Source organism: Callospermophilus lateralis, chromosome 11, assembly GCF_048772815.1.
Source record: "Callospermophilus lateralis isolate mCalLat2 chromosome 11, mCalLat2.hap1, whole genome shotgun sequence".
NCBI classification, from domain to species: domain Eukaryota; kingdom Metazoa; phylum Chordata; class Mammalia; order Rodentia; family Sciuridae; genus Callospermophilus; species Callospermophilus lateralis.
This window is the reverse complement of record NC_135315.1, coordinates 70,014,377-70,032,735: the sequence shown is the minus strand read 5'-3', so window position 1 is coordinate 70,032,735 and position 18,359 is coordinate 70,014,377. Positions and strand designations below refer to the sequence as shown.

At 51.7% G+C, this 18,359-nt stretch overlaps 1 protein-coding gene across 1 annotated transcript in view; it reads left to right on the top strand.

Annotated features, from left to right (window-relative positions):
* The window catches only part of LOC143410591 (beta-secretase 2-like), a 34,700-nt gene that overhangs the window by 13,251 nt on the left and 3,090 nt on the right, over nucleotides 1–18,359 (top strand). The window contains exons 5-9 of the mRNA XM_076871436.2: nucleotides 9,588–9,804; nucleotides 13,009–13,137; nucleotides 14,383–14,517; nucleotides 16,540–16,641; nucleotides 17,290–17,439. Of these exons, the coding sequence (XP_076727551.2) occupies nucleotides 9,588–9,804; nucleotides 13,009–13,137; nucleotides 14,383–14,517; nucleotides 16,540–16,641; nucleotides 17,290–17,439 (733 nt within the window). The remainder of the gene's footprint in view (nucleotides 1–9,587; nucleotides 9,805–13,008; nucleotides 13,138–14,382; nucleotides 14,518–16,539; nucleotides 16,642–17,289; nucleotides 17,440–18,359) is intronic.

Here is an 18,359-nt window from a genome sequence, read left to right as displayed (position 1 = left end):
GGGGAGGTATCTGGGGAAAGAAGTCAGTGGCTCATTGGGAAAGAGTGAGGGTGCTGAGCACAAAGCACATGACCTAAGCACTAAGCACTAAGCACTGAGGGGCTCCACGGGGCAGCTATGGGATGGACTTGTGAGAAGGGTGGAGGTCTCTGGAATAGCAGACTGTGCCCAGTGCAGCGGCCACGACTCCTGGCTCCAGAGGACCTCTGAGTGGGTGCAGGGAGGGTCCCCAGTGGCCTCATGTCACTCTCCAGTTCTACAAGAGCCCTGGATCTGGAGTCCCCGCCCTCTGGGCACTTGAAGCTGCTCTAATGCTGTCCACATTTGGACTTCATGTCAGTTTTTGTGAAGCTCAAAGGGAGCAGGCAGAGCAAGCCTGCCGACATGCATAGGGTCACAAACTCCCATAGCCTGAGAACTGCTGGCGGGATTCCCGACGGCGGACCCTTGGCATCTCACTTTCCTTATCCACAGTCTTTATTCCGAGGACTAAAGCCCAGATTTAGCTGCCAGAAAACAGGGAAATAAGAGCTCGAGGTTTCTGAGGACCCGGCGACTTAATAAAGTGAGACTTTGGCATGGGAAAGAAAACGCCCCCAGAACAGTCCTATGTGGGCTGCGCTGCGGCTCCCCTGAGGGGGACAAATGGCCAGTGACCTGGGTGTGCAGCTGCAGCTGCTGGCTATAGGGGGAGCGGTGGCCAGTGCATGCGGAGCCCCACAGAGCCACAGAACAAAGTGGCACCCCTCAAGGAACTTAGAGCGCAGCACATGACTCCACATGTTGTAAGATCCCGCCGTTGATATCCTAGGGTACACTAGCTGGCCCGTGATGGCCTGGGGAATGAGAAGATCAGTGTGTGCCAGAAGTTGTGCTGTGACCACGAACACGCAGAGAAGTGGGTGGTGTTTCTCGGTGCGGAAGGGGGCATGGCTGTCCTTTCCCATTCAGACGCAGGTTCATCCAAGTCCTCTGCCCACAAACAGCTCCCACCTCCAGTTGCTCACTCTGGGTGGCCTTGTCATGGGACGGGACGCCAGGGTGCTCCAAACCTCCCATGTTTATCCACATGGCCTGGGAAGTCAAGTAGGCAGCAGCCCACCCACCTTCCTGATTCTGCACAGCAGTCCCGGGCCTTCCGCCCCACACCCTCCTCTTGACAAGTGCTCTGTGTCACCCCAAACGAAAGCAAACAGGAAATATAATTCAACCTGCATACCTAATTCTGCATGGCCCTATGGAGCTCCCATGTGGAACACTCCTAGTCCAAAAATCGGGGATCCTCCAAAGTCCACCAGCTTCTTGAGCACTGACATGATGCTACAGGTGGAAACGTCCACTCCTGGACTCAGGTGACAGGTCATGGTCAAAACAGGTGCCCCAGAAATACTGTGTAAAATGACTCAGGCTGCATGTCCAAGGTGCAAATAAGTGAACTTTGCTTTTATAGTTGATTCCCATTCCTGAGGTAGCTCATTGTGGGTATGTGAACATTCCAGAATCCAAGACACCCCAAATCTGAAGTTCTTCCAGTAGCTTTATTTTATTTCAGGAAATAAACACCTGTGTGGGTGGGAGGAAGGAAAGGGATGTGTAGTAAGGTAGTCGTTGTCTCTGAAGGTGACCTGTGGTTCGAGCACACTAGGAAACCATGAGGGCAGGGCCTGGAGGCTGTGCAGGGACCACTGTGGCTGCGTATCACCCAGTGTAGACTGACCAGGGCTGATTGAGTAAGACTCCAACCCGCAGCGCAGCTTGGGTTGTTGAAGTGGTTTCTTATGTGGTGAAGAATCCTGGCGAAGTTCAAAGAAAAAGTTATCACCTGCCATCTTATTTACATAGCAGTTAACATCCAACTTCTGTTAAACCCACATAGAAAATATTCAGTGCGTATGTGAAAAGGAGGCACATCTGGGGCTCAGGTGGGTTTTCACCCGTGTGCGTGCCCAGAGGGGCTCAGAACGTGGACAGGGATGAGGGACAAGGGCTTCTAGGATAGCCATTGTGCCTGATGCTGGCCCACCAGTGGCCAAAATGCCCCCAGAGTTTCCACCGCTCTCCCACAGGGGATGGTGTCCTCCTCACTGAGAACCGCTCCTGGTGACAAAGTTGTCCAGCCCTGTGTCCATTCTGAGCAGGTTCTGGTCTGTTCTGCACACTGACCCAGGTTCCCCTGGGCGGGGTGCTCAGGACACAGAGGCAGGAGGAACAAGCCCGAGCAGGTTCACATCCCAAATAAGTTCATTCCTTATCATACATCTGTTGACATCAGTCACAGTAGAGAGACTGGAGAGCCAGGTCGGGCTAGTGTGCACGGTCACTTCCGGGTTTAAACGTGCAGACTTCACACAGTGGTGGTCACTTCTAGACTGAAGGTAGATGGGGTTCTTGGGCAGCTGACAATCGCCAGCTCCACAGAAGTCAGATGGGCTTCTTCACCCAGGCCCCGAGCCAATGCCATTGTCAAGACACCCAGGGGTAAATAACAGTCACCACCGCCAAACCATGCACCGCCCTCCATGCAAGAGCCATGGTTAATCAACCACACAACCGGGCATCCTTCCCCTGGACTCTGCTGCACTCATTGTTCTCATCAGGCCCCGGGAGGCCACATCTGTCTAACCTCCCTGTTGGCTGGTCCAAGTGGATTTTGTGCACACAGCCAGCCTGGTGTTCAGGTGGCAGGTGGGTCCCTTTACCCAACCTAAAGGCTGGGCTTCTCTGGCCATCTGCCCCTGACTTGGTGCAAACTCCTGAGGTGCACACAGCTCCCTGCGTGGCCGAGCCTCCTGCTCATCCCACCAGAGGACGCAGACCTGCCATCGGCTCTCTGACCACTCCAGTTTCTGATTCTGCTTCTCCTCTTGTGAGTAGATAAAAACAGAATAAGAGCACACCCATGTCCAGGGAGAGCCCTGGGCTGCCCCAGTGGTCACTTTGGCCCCTGACCACTGCCTGCCAGCAGGTACTGCTGAGTTTGCTGTGTTCAAAGCTGCACTGCGGCCAGGCCTCCTGCCCTGGTCCTGCCTCTTTTCAGCAGACCGCTCCTCAGCAGGGCTCGAAGGCCACTTCTTTTCTTGACCGAGTCAGACGCATGCCTGTCCCAGGCTGGCCTTGCAGGTCAGTCCCTTCTGGGGCTCGTGTTAACCTCGCCTTCTCTTTTTCCAAGCTTCTGGGAGGCATGTGGCCGACACAGATCCATTATTTCAAGATCCCGGTGTTTTCTCTCGATGACTTGCTGCGAGGCTAGCTTGTCCGATGCATTTCCCCGACTTTGGCCTGAGCCTCCGGTGCACCTTCAGCCCTTCTTCAGTGGGAGCACAGAGGGTATTCTCTTCCCTTCTGCGTGTTGGACAAAGGAGTCTTTTCTGAAATGTGGCCCCCCGCGTGGTGAGGTTTCAGTGTGAGCCTCGGCCTCTGATCTTAGCTGTCATAGGGTTTCTGGTTGGGTTTGAGCCTCCGATTCCAGTCCCCAGTCTCTGGGCATTCAGGTTTAATGTCTCCCGAGGCACTCTACAGTAATTGGAGGTTTGGCTTGGCTTTGATTTATGGGATGAGAGGTGGGGCTGCCGTGAGTCATTGGCATAGCTAGTCTCCGTCAGAACTTCTTCCATGGTCGCGAGTGCTCCAGTGAATGACTATGCAGTGGGGAAAGAATTGTGTATTTTTTTTATCTACTTTTTTTTAGCCAATAAAACAGCCTCTGGCCCTTTGGCTTGAGGGAAAGCCAATGTACACACCCCTCGACCCTCTACTGATTTGGTCAGGAAATTAAGTATATATTCCCATTAAAATTTCCTGGCTCCTGGGCTGCATGTGAGCAAAGCCCACAGAGAGGGTGTGGCGAGGAGCCAACTGTTCTCTGTAACTGATTCCTGGAAGTGGGATTCGGGGATTGAAGACAACTTGGTGCCTTCTCTACAGAGGCCAGACTGGACACAGATCAAATGCCTTTCCCTGTAACAGTGACAGATCTGTCTGCCTGATTATTTAGGTGCTTTCCTACACACCTGTGCTTTCCTGGAGGGACTGGCTGTATTAGAGGCCGTGAGTAGTGGTCACTGCTGAGGGGGTGTTGAGGACCCACGAGGCTGGGCAGGCTTGCTGAGCTGCCCTGAACCTCGCGGGTTCCATCTGTTCCTTCTGGTAACTTCCAGACTTACAGAAGAGAGCGAGGGACCTCTGGTCATCTGGGCCAGGCCACCCCGCCCACAGGTGGAATCCAACCCTGAAAAGATCAGGGAGGCTCAGGCAGAACTCTTCAGGAGACCCAGCGCTCCCTGGTGTAGGGGACCCAGAGCCGCCCAAGGATTCAGCTGCCTTGAATCTGCCCTTCTTGCTTCTCTTTTCTGTTTTCTGGAAACGTTGGTGGGCTTCATTTAAAACAATAAGACGCTCTGCGGCTCTGCTCTCCTCTCCTCTTTGACTGACCTTGCTTTTTAATCCTGAGTCCCCTGAGCTCTCTTCTCGGAGACAGACGGTCTTCTGAGTTTGGTTCAAAGTGTGTTTGTTGCTGTGACTGGACTTTTTCCTGCCACCCACAGATTGTCCCTGACAGATTGTTGTTTCTTAGCACTGGAATGGACCTTACATATGAGGAGCCCACCCGGCATGCTCTCTGGGTATATTTAATTAATGAACAGAGGGGTTGGCCATTCAGTGCCAAGAATTAGGATGTTAGAAAATTAAGGTAGAAGAATTTTTGTTTAATTTAAAGTTCTGGAAATTCTATGCTTATTATCCATAGAGCTCCTTATGATTCTTCTCCAGGACTCCACTCTTTGAGATTTAGTGAAAGAAACCCAGAGAGAAGGGCTTAGAACTACTCTTCTTTCTCACATTACCTCGAATTGTGTTTCTGCAAGAGCGCCCAGTGATCACATGTAACCTTTTAAGCTTAAATTTACTAATGCTCAATGAAACGAAGGCTCAGTTCTTCAGTCACACTATTGTCACATTCAGTAGCCACGTGTTGCTGCCATGTTGGGCAGTGGCAAAGCAGAACATCACTGTCACCACCGCCGGTTCTGTGCGTTGGCAGAGCAAAGAGGGATTCACCTTCTGAGAAGCCTGTTGCTCAGGGGGATGACTGCTCCTCCACACTTCAACCTCCTTAGCAAAGCCAGGCCCACTGTGGGCAAGAGCTGTGCCTTTCCATGAGGTTATGGGAACTTAGAATGAGATAATTCGGGGTCTTCAGTATTAGTAGTTCTTTTTTTTTTTATGAATCAATCTTTTTTTATTATTTTTTTATTGGTTGTTCAAAACATTACAGAGCTCTTGACATATCATATTTCATACATTAAATTCAAGTGGGTTATGAACTCCCATTTTTACCCCAAATACAGATTGCAGAATCACATCGGTTACACATCCACATTTTTACATAATGCCCTATTAGTAACTGTTGTGTTCTGCTACCTTTCCTATCCTCTACTATCCCCCCTCCCCTCCCCTCCCATCTTCTCTCTCTACCCCATCTACTGTAATTCATTTCTCTCCTTGTTTATTTTCCCATTCCCCTCACAACCTCTTCCATTTCCATGCAATTTCCCTTTTCTCTCCCTTTCCCTCCCACCTCATGTCTCTGCTTAATGTTAATCTTTTCATCCTGCTCTTCCTCCCTGCTCTGTTCTTAGTTGCTCTCATTATATCAAAGAAGACATTTGGCATTTGTTTTTTAGGGATTGGCTAGCTTCACTTAGCATAATCTGCTCTAGTGCCATCCATTTCCCTACAAATTCCATGATTTTGTCATGTTTTAGTGCTGCGTAATACTCCATGGTGTATAAATGCCACATTTTTTTTTTATCCATTCATCTATTGAAGGGCATCTGGGTTGGTTCCACAGTCTAGCTATTGTGAATTGTGCTGCTATGAACATCGATGTGGCAGTATCCCTGTAGTACGCTCTTTTAAGGTCTTCAGGGAATAGTCCGAGAAGGGCAATAGCTGGGTCAAATGGTGGTTCCATTCCCAGCTTTCCCAGGAATCTCCATACTGCTTTCCAAATTGGCCGCACCAATTTGCAGTCCCACCAGCAAGGTACAAGAGTACCCTTTTCCCCACATCCTCGCCAGCACTTGTTGTTTGACTTCATAATGGCTGCCAATCTTACTGGAGTGAGATGGTATCTTAGGGTGGTTTTGATTTGCATTTCTCTGACTGCTAGAGATGGTGAGCATTTTTTCATGTACTGTTGATTGATTGTATGTCCTCCTCTGAGAAGTGTCTGTTCAGGTCCTTGGCCCATTTGTTGATTGGGTTATTTGTTATCTTATTGTCTAATTTTTTGAGTTCTTTGTATACTCTGGATATTAGGGCTCTGTCTGAAGTGTGAGGAGTAAAAATTTGTTCCCTTGATGTAGGCTCCCTATTTATCTCTCTTATTGTTTCTCTTGCTGAGAAAAAACTTTTTAGATTAAGTAAGTCCCATTTGTTGATTCTTGTTATTAACTCTTGTGCTATGGGTGTCCTATTAAGGAATTTGGAGCCCGACCCCACAATATGTAGATCGGAGCCAACTTTTTCTTCTATCAGACGCAGAGTCTCTGATTTGATATCAAGCTCCTTGATCCATTTTGAGTTAACTTTTGTGCATGGCGAGAGGAGGGGATTCAGTTTCATTTTGTTGCATATGGATTTCCAGTTTTCTATTAGTAGTTCTGTAGGAACATTTTCTAGAAAAAAAATTCTTGAATTTTCTAATAGTAGCTCATAGATTGGAGAAGGTAGCAAGTGATTAGATAATTATAATAATAGCAACTATTTTGGTTACGTACCTGTCATGTTCTGGGATTTTTTTCTAAATGCTGCATGGTGTTAACTCTTGTAATCCACATAATTAACCCCAGGGGGTCTGATAGGAGGACCCCATGTTTCAGTTGAGGAATCCGAAGCACAGAGAAGTTGAAGAGTTGGCCCAGGTCTGGAGGCTTGTGGGAGGGGCTGAACCTGTACCTGAATCCAGGCACTGTAACTAGCTGCCACTCCCTTTCCTCAAATGACACTGAAATATCCAGAACAATGTCAGGGGCCAGCAATCTGGGCAGGAAACTGTAGAAGACACGCCTAACACCCAGCATCCAGAAGGGCTCAGGTTCCTATCCCAAGGAGTTGTTTATAGACCAGAGGCAGTAAAAACAGGAGGCCACCACACTTGAGACTGTTTGGGGATGATAACTAACATGCTAGCCCAGGGGTTGGCAAACTGTCACTGTTGGGCCCAACCTGACCTGCCGATGCGTTTATAAATCTAAAGTTTTATTGGCACACAGCCACGCAGCCGTTTCCACATATCATGTGGCTGCTTCCACATTACGGTGGCAGAGCTGACTAGCTGTGACAGGCCTCGTGTGCAATGCAGAGCCTGCAACGTTTCTCTGTGGGCTCTTCAATGGACAAAGTGTGCTAACTCCTTTCTAAACCGTGCTCTCGAAGCATTTCAAAGTGTCAGCAGTGGTGTTCCTGACCTTGAGGAATGACCTCAAAATGTCAAAAGGGACTGAATAATTCAAAGTTTTTCTTGGCATTGAACATGACTGTGTGCATGCCCTCCTGTGTGCCTGGCCCATCTGAATTTGCACTGACCCTGGAATTTGGCACTGCACCCATCCTCAGATACTCACACCTAAAGATCCAACTGCACTTTCCATGGCGATTTCTGGTGGGGCAGCCGGGACTCAGGGTGCCCAGCTCTGCTGCCCTCACCCTCTGTCTCTGCGCCTGCCCCTCCTCAGGAGGTGTTCCTCTTACATTAGGGCCACAGTGGAGGGAACTCAAATGGTAAGCTGATATTAAAATTCAACACCCGTCAGAGTTTATTCTCCATCATAAAAGTGAGAATAAATTAAACTGCACTGAAATTTCTTTGCCAGACATTTTTTAAAATAACATTTTTTCCTGATTCTAAAAGTCACATATAGAAGTTGCTGAAGGATTCAACGACAAGAATGGGCATCTCTCCACCAAACCCATTACCCAGAGACAGCCACTGCTAATATTTGACTGTGATAAGTAGTTTTGAATATTTTGCCACAGAAACAAATTTTTCTTTCAACTTAATTTTTCCCTGACACTTAAATGGTAGGAAAAACCATATTTTCATTGCTGCATAATAATCTCTCATACAAATACACCATAGTTTATTGAACTATTTCCTTTTTACTAGGCCTTTGGTTTGTTTCCTATTATAAATAAAACATTGTGACCATCTCCGTTTCCTGTGTACATCCTCAGGGTCAGATTCTCAGAACTGTGATTAACAAATTAAAAATGATCTGGGCTGGGGTTGTGGCTCAGTAGTAGAGCACTTGCCTAGCATGTGTGAGGCACTGGGTTCGAGCCTCAGCACCCCATAAAAACAAATAAATAAAATAAAGAGATTGTGTCCATCTACAACTAAAAATATTTAAAAATGGTTGACATTTGTATAGCGTAAAAGATACATGAAAAATAAACATGTATAAATATGGAATCATGTCATCTCTGACTTAACTTCTTCCTGACCCCAAGCAAGACTGCATTAGCTTCTACATAAAGACACGTTAGCTTGTGTTGATGTTGTGCAGCCTTTTTATTGGGGCAGAGTGGAGTGGAACTGCAGGAAGAAGAGCCCTCTAAGGTGGTTGGTTTGGTGATTTGACACTTGTCTTAGGAACCTGGTCATTTTCTGTCTTGAATGTCCAGATATCTGCCCAGAGTCATTCCTGGGGTTCCTTCCGGTAGCCCAAGAGTTTTCAGACTCATGTGGATACAAGAAGGACTGCAGGGCTGGACACCCAGGACTCTAACGCCCGCTCTCTTCTCCCCAAGAGGGCCTCCCCAAAGCCACAGGACTCCGTGCCCTCATGTAAGTGCCTGGTGTCAGAGAGGCCTCTCTCACCACGAGTCCCTTGCTTTCCCGCCATCTTGGGAGGGTCACTGGCTGATCCTCAAGAGGACGGCATTGCCATCTGTCTTGCCCATCGCCTGCCCCTGTTCATGTTATTGTCAGTAACCGTGGTCCTCAGGGTCCCAGGCTCTTGGTCGTGCCACCATTTAGATATGAGTGTAATCAGCTTTGAGGGTTAGGAGAGCCTTGAGAAGGGCCTGTGACTTCAGGGGCAATGCTGGCTCTGAAGAGGCAGGACCTGGACTCCCAAGAGGGGGCTTGGTCTTTGTCACCTGGGTCATGTGAATCTGAGCCTCAGTCACTGCTGGAAGAGCTGGTAGAGCCTCCTCCTGGGCTGCCAGCACCTCTGTGTCACAGAGCAGCATCCAGTGTCCCTGCGAAGCCAGTGGGCCAGGCAGGTGCCCAGATATGGTGGTGTTCTTGGAGGCTGAAGGGATTCGTGGGTTGGGGTGAGGAGAGGAAGAAGGACACTTGAGGGCTACAGGATAACCCCAGACCCGCCCTTCCACGTGGCACCACACCCTGTAGTCAGAGTGCGACTTGTCACCTGTCAGCACTCTTGATCATGAAGAACTGCTTACAGTGGGCTGCGACGGGGACAGCTGCTTGTCCACAGTGACCACCCTCTCCTCTGTGGGTCAGGGAACCTGGCTCTGTGCATGGAATACAATGGACTTTTCTTTTCCTTCTGCAGGTCCAGCACCTACCGCTTCAAGGGCTTCGAAGTCACTGTGAAGTACACACAGGGCAGCTGGACTGGCTTCATGGGGGAGGATGTGGTCACCATCCCAAAGGGCTTCAATAGTTCGTTTCTTGTCAACATCGCCACTATTTTCAAGTCAGAGAATTTCTTTCTGCCTGGGATCAAATGGAATGGAATACTTGGACTGGCTTATGCCACCCTGGCCAAGGTGAGGCAAATCCAGGGATTTCAGCCATTTATTTAAGTTAATAAACTATGGATGAGAGTCTGAGAACCAGCCATTAAAGGGCTAAGAGACGGGGGACTGCCCCGGAGGGTACCCAGTGAGAATCCCCCCCCCCACTGTTGAAACAGACCAGTGCTCCCACACTCAGGTCCAAGCACTTTTAAATTAAAGGTAAATGGCACACTTCTTGGGAACATCCCTGCAGGATTTAATCATAACATGAACTTTTCTGTTTTTGTTTTTGATTATTTTAGTTCTGATGCTAAAAGGCGTCAGCAGAATCTGAATTGTGTTGATTATGGAGTTGGTTCAGGAGTTTCTACCAAAACAGATTTGAAAGAAAACATGCATGTGTTCAGTTCACACAGGCACATGAACAGGGGGCCTGTGGGGCATCCTGGGGCATCCTGGGACATCAGCAGGAGGAGCTGCCCTCCTGTCCTGCCATCACTCACCCTCTAGGGGAGCCTCCCAGGACACAATTGGAACAGGAACATGTTGAGTTGCCCTGGGGATGGCCAACCCCTCCAAGGAGTCACGAGCCAGGAGATCGGGAACCTCACTCTCAGGGCCATCGTGGCCTTCACATCATGGGGCGGGACAGAATTGGACGTCTGCAAATATTTGTACTCGGGGCCAACCCCCAGGAAATAATGGTGTGCAGAAGAGGGAGGCAGGAAGGCGGATTTCTCCCTGGGAGTGTCACCAGAACAATTGGGACTAGATAGCAGAGGTGTGCCCTGGGCTCCCGGAGACAGGCGGGTCTGCATGGGCTTGCGAAGAGCACAGGGGGCATCTCTTGTGGTGCTGGCCCTGGGCCGCACACCTGGCTTCGTGGTGCAGCCTTAGACATGGAGGCAGAGCTCAGCGTGTGAGAAGGAAGGGTCTTTACCCTGGCAACAGATCCTGTGGGCCCTTGGAGATCCAGAGCGGAAGGCCAGTTTGCCCGCCCTGCGGGACCGTTACTCCTGTTCACATTCATTAGCAAATGGTGTGTGGTGGAGCAGACAGGTTTAGTGGCAACCGGTGACTCCCCAGGGAGAAAGGCTGACCTGGTTCTGGGTGCCTGTCAGGCCCCGGGGAGAGCATCACAAGCCGTTCATTCACTCGAGGTTTGTGTCCTGTGATGCCCACCTCGTGGTCTCCCATGTTAGAGCTGTGGGGGCTAGGTCAGAAAGGCTTGACCCCTCCACTCAGAGCACAGAACCCCGTGTCCTTTCACCCTCTCTGCAGAGCAGCCGCAGTACCCTGAGGTGAACGTCTTAGATTGCAGACGGGTAGAAACTTAGTAAATCCCATTTCGCAGACAGTGTGACCTAGGGCAAAACATCTCATCTTTATGTGGCCATTTGGAAATGAAAGATGTGAGCATGATTGATTTTATGCAAATTATTCTAGATGGTAGAGTAAATTTCAATTATCTGCAATTAATAGAGTGTAAAACTTCTGTGAGAACAAACTACTTTGGGGTTTTGGGGGACTACTCAGACCCCCCACATGACCTTTGCTCTCTTCATCTGTGAAATTGCAAGATGACTGACAATTGGCTTCATGCCCCCGAGTTGGAGGAGCCAGTAATAGGAGCTGCAGGGGAAGTGGCCCATCTGGAAGGACCAGCACAGTGGTGTGGGTCAGGCACCCAGTGTTTCTGGAATAGGGTGTCGAGCACTCAGTAGAGGTCACAGTGTATGGTGTCCCCTTGTCAGCCCCAAGTGCTCCCACCAAGGCTGTGTGTGACAGCTACCACTGCACACCCACTAGACTATGTTCCCTTGGGGTTGATCCTGAGCCACTGCCTGTTTTTGAATCCCTTGGGGGATCCTGAGGCAGGGTTCCAGTGGAGAGTGGCTTGGCAGAATGATAGCAGAGCCTTGATCATGTGTCCCCTTAGGTCCCAGAACAGGCCTGGCAGGTGATTGCTATCACAGGCAGGAAACAAAGGCATGACCTGGGTCAGCAGGGTGGAGCCCGGCCTCAGTCCCAGGTGGTGTTGTCCCTGCTGCCTCTCAGGAAGGCAGGCCAGAGTCCACCAGACCCCACCCTCCTGCAGGGACTTTGTGTCCCTGGGCTTGTAGCTCTGCTGCAGGTAGCCAGCTGGCGGCCAGATGTGGGTGGGCTGAGTGAGTGGGAGGCAGAACTCATCCCTCCCGCCTCCAGAACTGCGATGTCAGCTCTGCACTCAGTGAGCCACCCTTCCTGCCGAATGACCACAGGTGTCAGGGGACGCCTTCAGCCTCTGCTCATTGTTGTGATGGCATCCAAAACTGACCCTCCACCCACGAGTGGCTTATCTAGATCCTCCCAGGTGTCTAAACTCAGGTCTGTAGTCAGTGACTTTCTGCTTGGCTGCCTGCTCCCTGGCTCCCTGACGTGGAGCTGTTTGCAGAGTACCCCTCTTCCCTTTGAGACCTTCTGCAGAAATGGGGATGTCTTCTGCATGCGTAGCTCTGAGTGGGGACCAAGGCTGTATGACAACACACAGAGCAAACCAGGCCTGCTGCGGTTTGGCAATGGGAATCACCGGGCTTTGTCTTTTTAGGTCCTTTTCTAATTGCTGCGTTGTAATTGCACCTCAGAGTGGGTTTCCCTGTCACCTCCTCGGGCTGGAGCATAGTTTGGACAGTTTCGCTCCCCACCACCTCCCCTTCCCCTCAGTCACCAGCCTTTTCAACTCCGGGGCTCACTGACACTCTCCTGATGCTGCCAGAGTCCAGCTGGCCGGGCCTGGGCTGGGGACTCACTGCCTGGTGGACCAGTCACTAGTCACTTGATGTAGGGCAGTTGCTGGGAGGTGGGTCAAGCTTCAGCAGCTGCAGTAGCTCCTAGAGACACTGTTCCCTGCCACCCTCCAGTGTCCAAGGTTAACTCCACTTCCTCCTCGTGACCCATTTCCACGTGGACACACGCCCCACTCTGGAGGCCGTGGTGAGCCATCGGAGGGTGTCTGCGCCACTCCCAGAAGCACTGTCTTCCTTCACAGCAGAGCTCTTGCAGAAGGCGTGTGCCACACAGGAGCAAGCGCCACTGGGGGTCTCCACACCTAATCACAAGCATTTTGTGGTTTAGCTGGAAAACTCCAAATTTGAAAGACCAAAAGAACCGTGGACCGCGCTTGGTGTCCACACTGGGCGTCCCTCGTCTCCACCACGACTCGTGAAGCCCTGTCCTTCTTTTCACCCTCCTCAGCCATCAAGCTCTCTGAAGACCTTCTTCGATTCCCTGGTGACTCAAGCAAAGATCCCCAATGTCTTCTCCATGCAGATGTGTGGGGCGGGACTGCCAATTGCTGGATCTGGTACCAACGGAGGTAGTCTTGTGGGTATCTTTTAGTCTTAAAGGGATGAAAAAAATCACAAATTTATGGGGTTATTTCAGCTTTACTAAAAACTGGATGAGAAATTTTAGACTCATAGGCACACATAGGTACTGTAGCATTGTGATACTCTTTGTTATAGAATGGATAAGCTTGGGGATTATTTTATCCTTCCTAATCATGCCGCCATCTAGAAATATGCGCCTCCAGATCCCACTCCCTCTGTCCTTATTGACCTTTGAAAGCACAGTGCTTTCAGGGAGAGGAAAGGCACAGAGGAGCCGAGGGGAGGTGGCAGCTGGGTCTACTGTAGGTGGGGGCCATGCACTCCCTGGGAGACAGGAACATGGGCACACAGCACGGGGAGCAAGTGTTTCCTATGGAAACACAATCCAGACTATCAGCCGCACAGATACACTGTAGCCAGAACTTCCCTTGGGGGACCCTGCACGCAGACATCTAGAGTACAGGGGACAGGAAGATGCACAGGAGAGTCCATCTCCGGGAGAGCTGGCCACCCCCTCTGCCCTGACCCTGAGAGGCATGCTCAGCACCCATCCCAGCCACTGTCATCGGCTGATGGTCACCAGCTCCCAATACTCCTGTCTTTGTCTTTTTTTTCTTGTGTAAAGTAAGAGTTGAACTCAGGGTTTCTCTACCACTGAGCTGTGTCCCCAGCTACCCTCCTTTTTATTTTTTGAGACAAGGTTTTTCTAAGTTGCTGAGGTTGGTCTTGAACTTGTGACCCTCCTGTCTCAGTCTCCTGAGTCCCTGGGATTACAGGTGTGCACCACTGTACCCAGCTTCCCAGCGCTTCTTTCCCTGCTCCCAGGGGACAGGGTAGCCTAGCACTTGCAGCCTGATGCTGTGACTGGGGACGCCCCCGTGCTCTGCTTTCCTGGTCCCTGCCCTCCAGGGGACTGGTTGCCATCTGTCAGGGCAGCTAGGTGTCTTATTGCATCTGTTTGGGGTGGGGGTCTCAATGCTGTGAAGCTGGAGTCGTGTGTGCTTTCCTTAGATAAGGACCCCGCCAAGGGGTCTTGGTTACACCAGGGCATGGCTCTGTGTGACCTTGCCGTTGTGGCCCTCAGACATTCCCCATTTAACTTTGAAGCATCAGTATTTGCTTCCCAACATCACAATAAAGAACAAGTGCTAACTCCAGTGAGGCTTCACCTGTGAACGAGTGCTTCTAGGTGGAAATGTTGGCTGTGCTCTTCCTCTTACACCTGTACTTTCCTCCCCAGGTCCTGGGTGGAATTGAACCCAGTCTGTATAAAGGAGACATCTGGTATACCCCCATAAAGGAGGAGTGGTATTATCAGATAGAAATTCTGAAACTGGAAATCGGAGGCCAGAGCCTTAATCTGGACTGCAAAGAGGTGAGCACCCGCCACTCTGTCGGGCCTGTCTGGGGCCTGGGCCTGGTGTGCTTCAGCGTTCACGTCTGGAGCCTGCACAGGAAGTCAGAAGGTGCCTTATGTCACAGGCTAGTTCAGGAGATTCTTATGGGAAAAGACACAGGGCCTTGTGGATGGTACTTTAGTGCATGAATTCCAGCCCCCGAGACCCCCTGGCTTAATGGGGCAAAGCTAGCACAAGGCAGGGAGAGAGGAGCCCAGAGCCAACTATACCCCTCTGCAGTGCCTTGACCTGGGGGTCCCTGACCTCCGCTACAGAGGAGGAAACAAGCAGATTTCTATCAGAATCGGGGACGGAGGGGAAAGAACTCAGCAAAACTGAACCCCCCAAAGCCATGTACTTTATCTGCCCTGTGTGGCCAGGCCCTGCCCTCGAGAGCGGTCCCCACCCGCTGAGCTCACAGCTCCTGCTCAAGGAAGAGCCTGCCTGCTGGGTCACGAGGTAGGCGCTACGGGCCCAGGGACACACAGCTGTGACTCTGCGAGGCACCCTCTCACTGCTCTGTGGCTTTTTTCGGGGCACGTGTGACATCATGAGCGCTGTGGCCTTTCAGCATGGCCTGTGAAAGACCCCGTGGCTCCTGTGCTCCTGCCCACCAGCTCCCTGCCCTTCACCACCACCTTCCTCCACCCATGCTCACGTGCAGACTCCTCGGGACCAAGGCTCACACACCTGTGTTTTGTTGTGACAGTGTTTCAGCCCCAGCCCTAAATCTGTATTCATGTCAGAGGCACTTATTCACACTTCACAATTCACCGATGGACCCATATGCGGGCCTGTGTGTGTGTGTGTGTGTGTGTGTGTGTGTGAGAGAGAGAGAGAGAGAGAGAGAGAGAGAGAGCACACAGCGCCTATCTGGAGGCTGGATTCCTAGGCCTGGGCTCTATCCTGCATGCCCTACATGCTGCCATCCCTCAAAAGAGCAAGTGACAACGCCCAGGCCATGCCACATTTCAGCCTCCTACAGGACTGTCATGTATTCACTCTTCATACAGGTACAAAAATATATAGTTTTAGGAGCAAGCAGAGTTGACTTTCACATTAGTTTTTAAACTGAAAATAAGCGTGTTTGAAAATAATATTAAAAAGTCAGTTCATTTCATTTTCTCCAAATTCTTCACTCCTCCTGCTCACTTCCATGACCTCACTGGCATGTTTGGCCATGGGAGTCACAGACTTGTGTAAAGTAGGAGGGTGGAATTGCCATGCCTCCTCCTTTCCCAGGCAGCTTCACTCAGCTGGGTCCCTAGTGGATGTAGTGGCCTATCTCTGGTTGGCCCACTGATCCCCTTTCTCCTCTGTCACATCAAGAATGTGACAGTGGGGACAGGGCTGGCTGCCGCATGTGTGTGTGTGTGTGTGTGTAAGTTTCCCATCACAGTAACTGAGGTAAACAACTTAAAAAGAGGAAAGGTTGATTTTGACTCACAGGTTGGAGATTCCAGTTCATGACTGACTGCCCTGTTGCTTCCAGGCCTGTGGGGATGCAGCACATTATGGTGGGAGTATTTAACAGAGGAAGCTGGGAAGCAGGGTGCCAGGAAGAGACCAGGCTCCCACAATCCCCTGCAAGGTCACGCCCCAGTCACCTGTGCCTCCTGCAAGTGCCATCTCTTAAACTTCCCATCACCTGCCAAGGGCACCTGGGGCTGGAGTCCCAGCCTTTCACAGGTGGGCCTCGGGGCACTCCAGAGGCAAACAACAGCAGTGCCCACCACGGGTGTCCTGTCCTGTCAGTCTCCTCTCAAATGCGAACATGGCAAGCTATGGGGGGTGGTCCTCCTTGCCCACGAGTAGGTAATAGAAAGTTGATCTGTGCAGCTTGCAGATGTGGCCTTAATAAGTCACGTCAGCCTCTAAAGTAAGGGGTTCCCTCTGTGCTGGGTCGGGGGTCCTGGGAGAGGGCATGGGGCCGCTCCATGTGGCAGGTCCAGCCATGCTGGTGGGAGTGTGCCCTGATGCAGATGCCCCCTCCCTTCTAGTACAACGTGGACAAGGCCATCGTGGACAGCGGCACCACACTGCTGCGCCTGCCCCAGAAGGTATTCGACGCGGTGGTGGAGGCTGTGGCCCGCACGTCCATGGTGAGTCCCGCACGTCCATGGTGAGTCCCGCGGGCTCTTGCAGTGCCAGGAGCTCTGGGGCCGGAAGCAGAGCCCCACCACACCAGGAAGTGTCCCAGGCTAAGGGCCTCGGGGGGGACAGGTGTGCGGTGGTGGCCGTGGGCGCTCCGTGAGGATCAGGGACAAGGTGGCACCCGAGCCAAGATCTGGAGGACTGCCAGGCTCCAGCCCTCGCAGGAGTCAGGAATCCAGGGGGCAGCAACACCCATAAGGGCCCTGAGGGTCACAGTAGGGTTTCTCTCTTCTAAGGGGCTGCCACCTACCACCGTGTGGCCTGGGGCAGTTTCGGCCCCTCTCTGTGTTTTGGTTGCCTTATCTGCAAAGTGAAGGGGTCCAGTGGCCACCCGGCTGGGGCTGAAGGCCAAGTCGCTACCGCTGCATAAGCCCAGTGCTCATGCTCAAGAGCGCTCTGTGAGTCTGAGCAGCTTTTACGATTATTATTTCATCGTTGGCAACACCCCCAAGGGACTGAAGTCCCTGCCACTCTGTCCACATGAAATGCTGTTTGTGCTCGTAGGCATCTGGCGAGGGGACCAGGCAAGCCGGGCACTGTTTCCTGTTGACGCGCGAGACTGCTCCCTGTTTCTCACGGGATCTTGTTTTGTCTAGATTCCAGAATTTTCTGACGGGTTCTGGAGCGGGGCCCAGCTGGCGTGCTGGGCGAATTCTGAAACGCCTTGGTCCTACTTCCCTAAGATCTCCATCTACCTGAGGGAGGAGAACTCCAGCCGATCCTTCCGCATCACCATCCTGCCTCAGGTACCTACGCGAACCTCTGCTGCCTCTGTGCTTCCTACAGTAAGGAGCAGAACCAGGGGCTCTGTGCAGAGGCCCGTGAATTACAGGTGCCACACTCCCCACTGGACAGCCTTCTCCCCCAGGCACACACTGGTGCTGAGCCCACAGGTCTGCTGGTCTCCGCCATGCTGGCTCACCTGTCTCTGGTTGGTAGCGGGCGCTGGGCTTCCTTGGCCCCAGAACAGGGGGCTGGAGGGTAGCCTTAAGCATAGTCTGGGGGCCAGGTGGGCAACATGATGTGTCCACGTGTCTCTCTGCATTCCATACCTGACTTTGACATTGCAACTGGGTTCTAAGGAGAGGATCCCTGCTGTGACCCCTGACCTCTGGGCTCAGAACTGTCAGCCCTCTCCTCCGCAGTACCCTCCAAAGGACCCCAAGGTCATCAGATTCCGGGGCTGGGAATAGAGAAGCCCCTCATAGTAGGAGGAGCCACGGAGACACATTGTGGAGGGTGGCCATGAAGAAGGGTAGCACTTTTGTAACATGTACCCCACACCATTTTATTCAGCCATGGAGGCATTATCATTTTTCACTATGATTCCAGTAGCCGCAGACAGAGTCCTTTGTCTTGAGTGCCTGAGCAGACAGCATCCCTCAACCCCTCCCCAGACCACAGCCCTAGCCCAGATCCTCTCACCACCAGCTCCCCAGCAGGCTGGGTCCTCCTCTGCAGCCGATTCCCACCATCCCCGACCCCCATGGGGTGCCTCAGCCTCTCCCATCTCCTGGCCTGAGTTCCACCGGCGCCCGTCCTGGGAGCCCATCCCTCCTCCTCCGTGTGTGCAGATCCCTCCCGTCTTCTAAGACCCAGCTCAGACAAGCCCTGCTTTTGTTGAGACTCGCTGAACAGAATCACCCGTTTGTGAACTTGCCCTTCA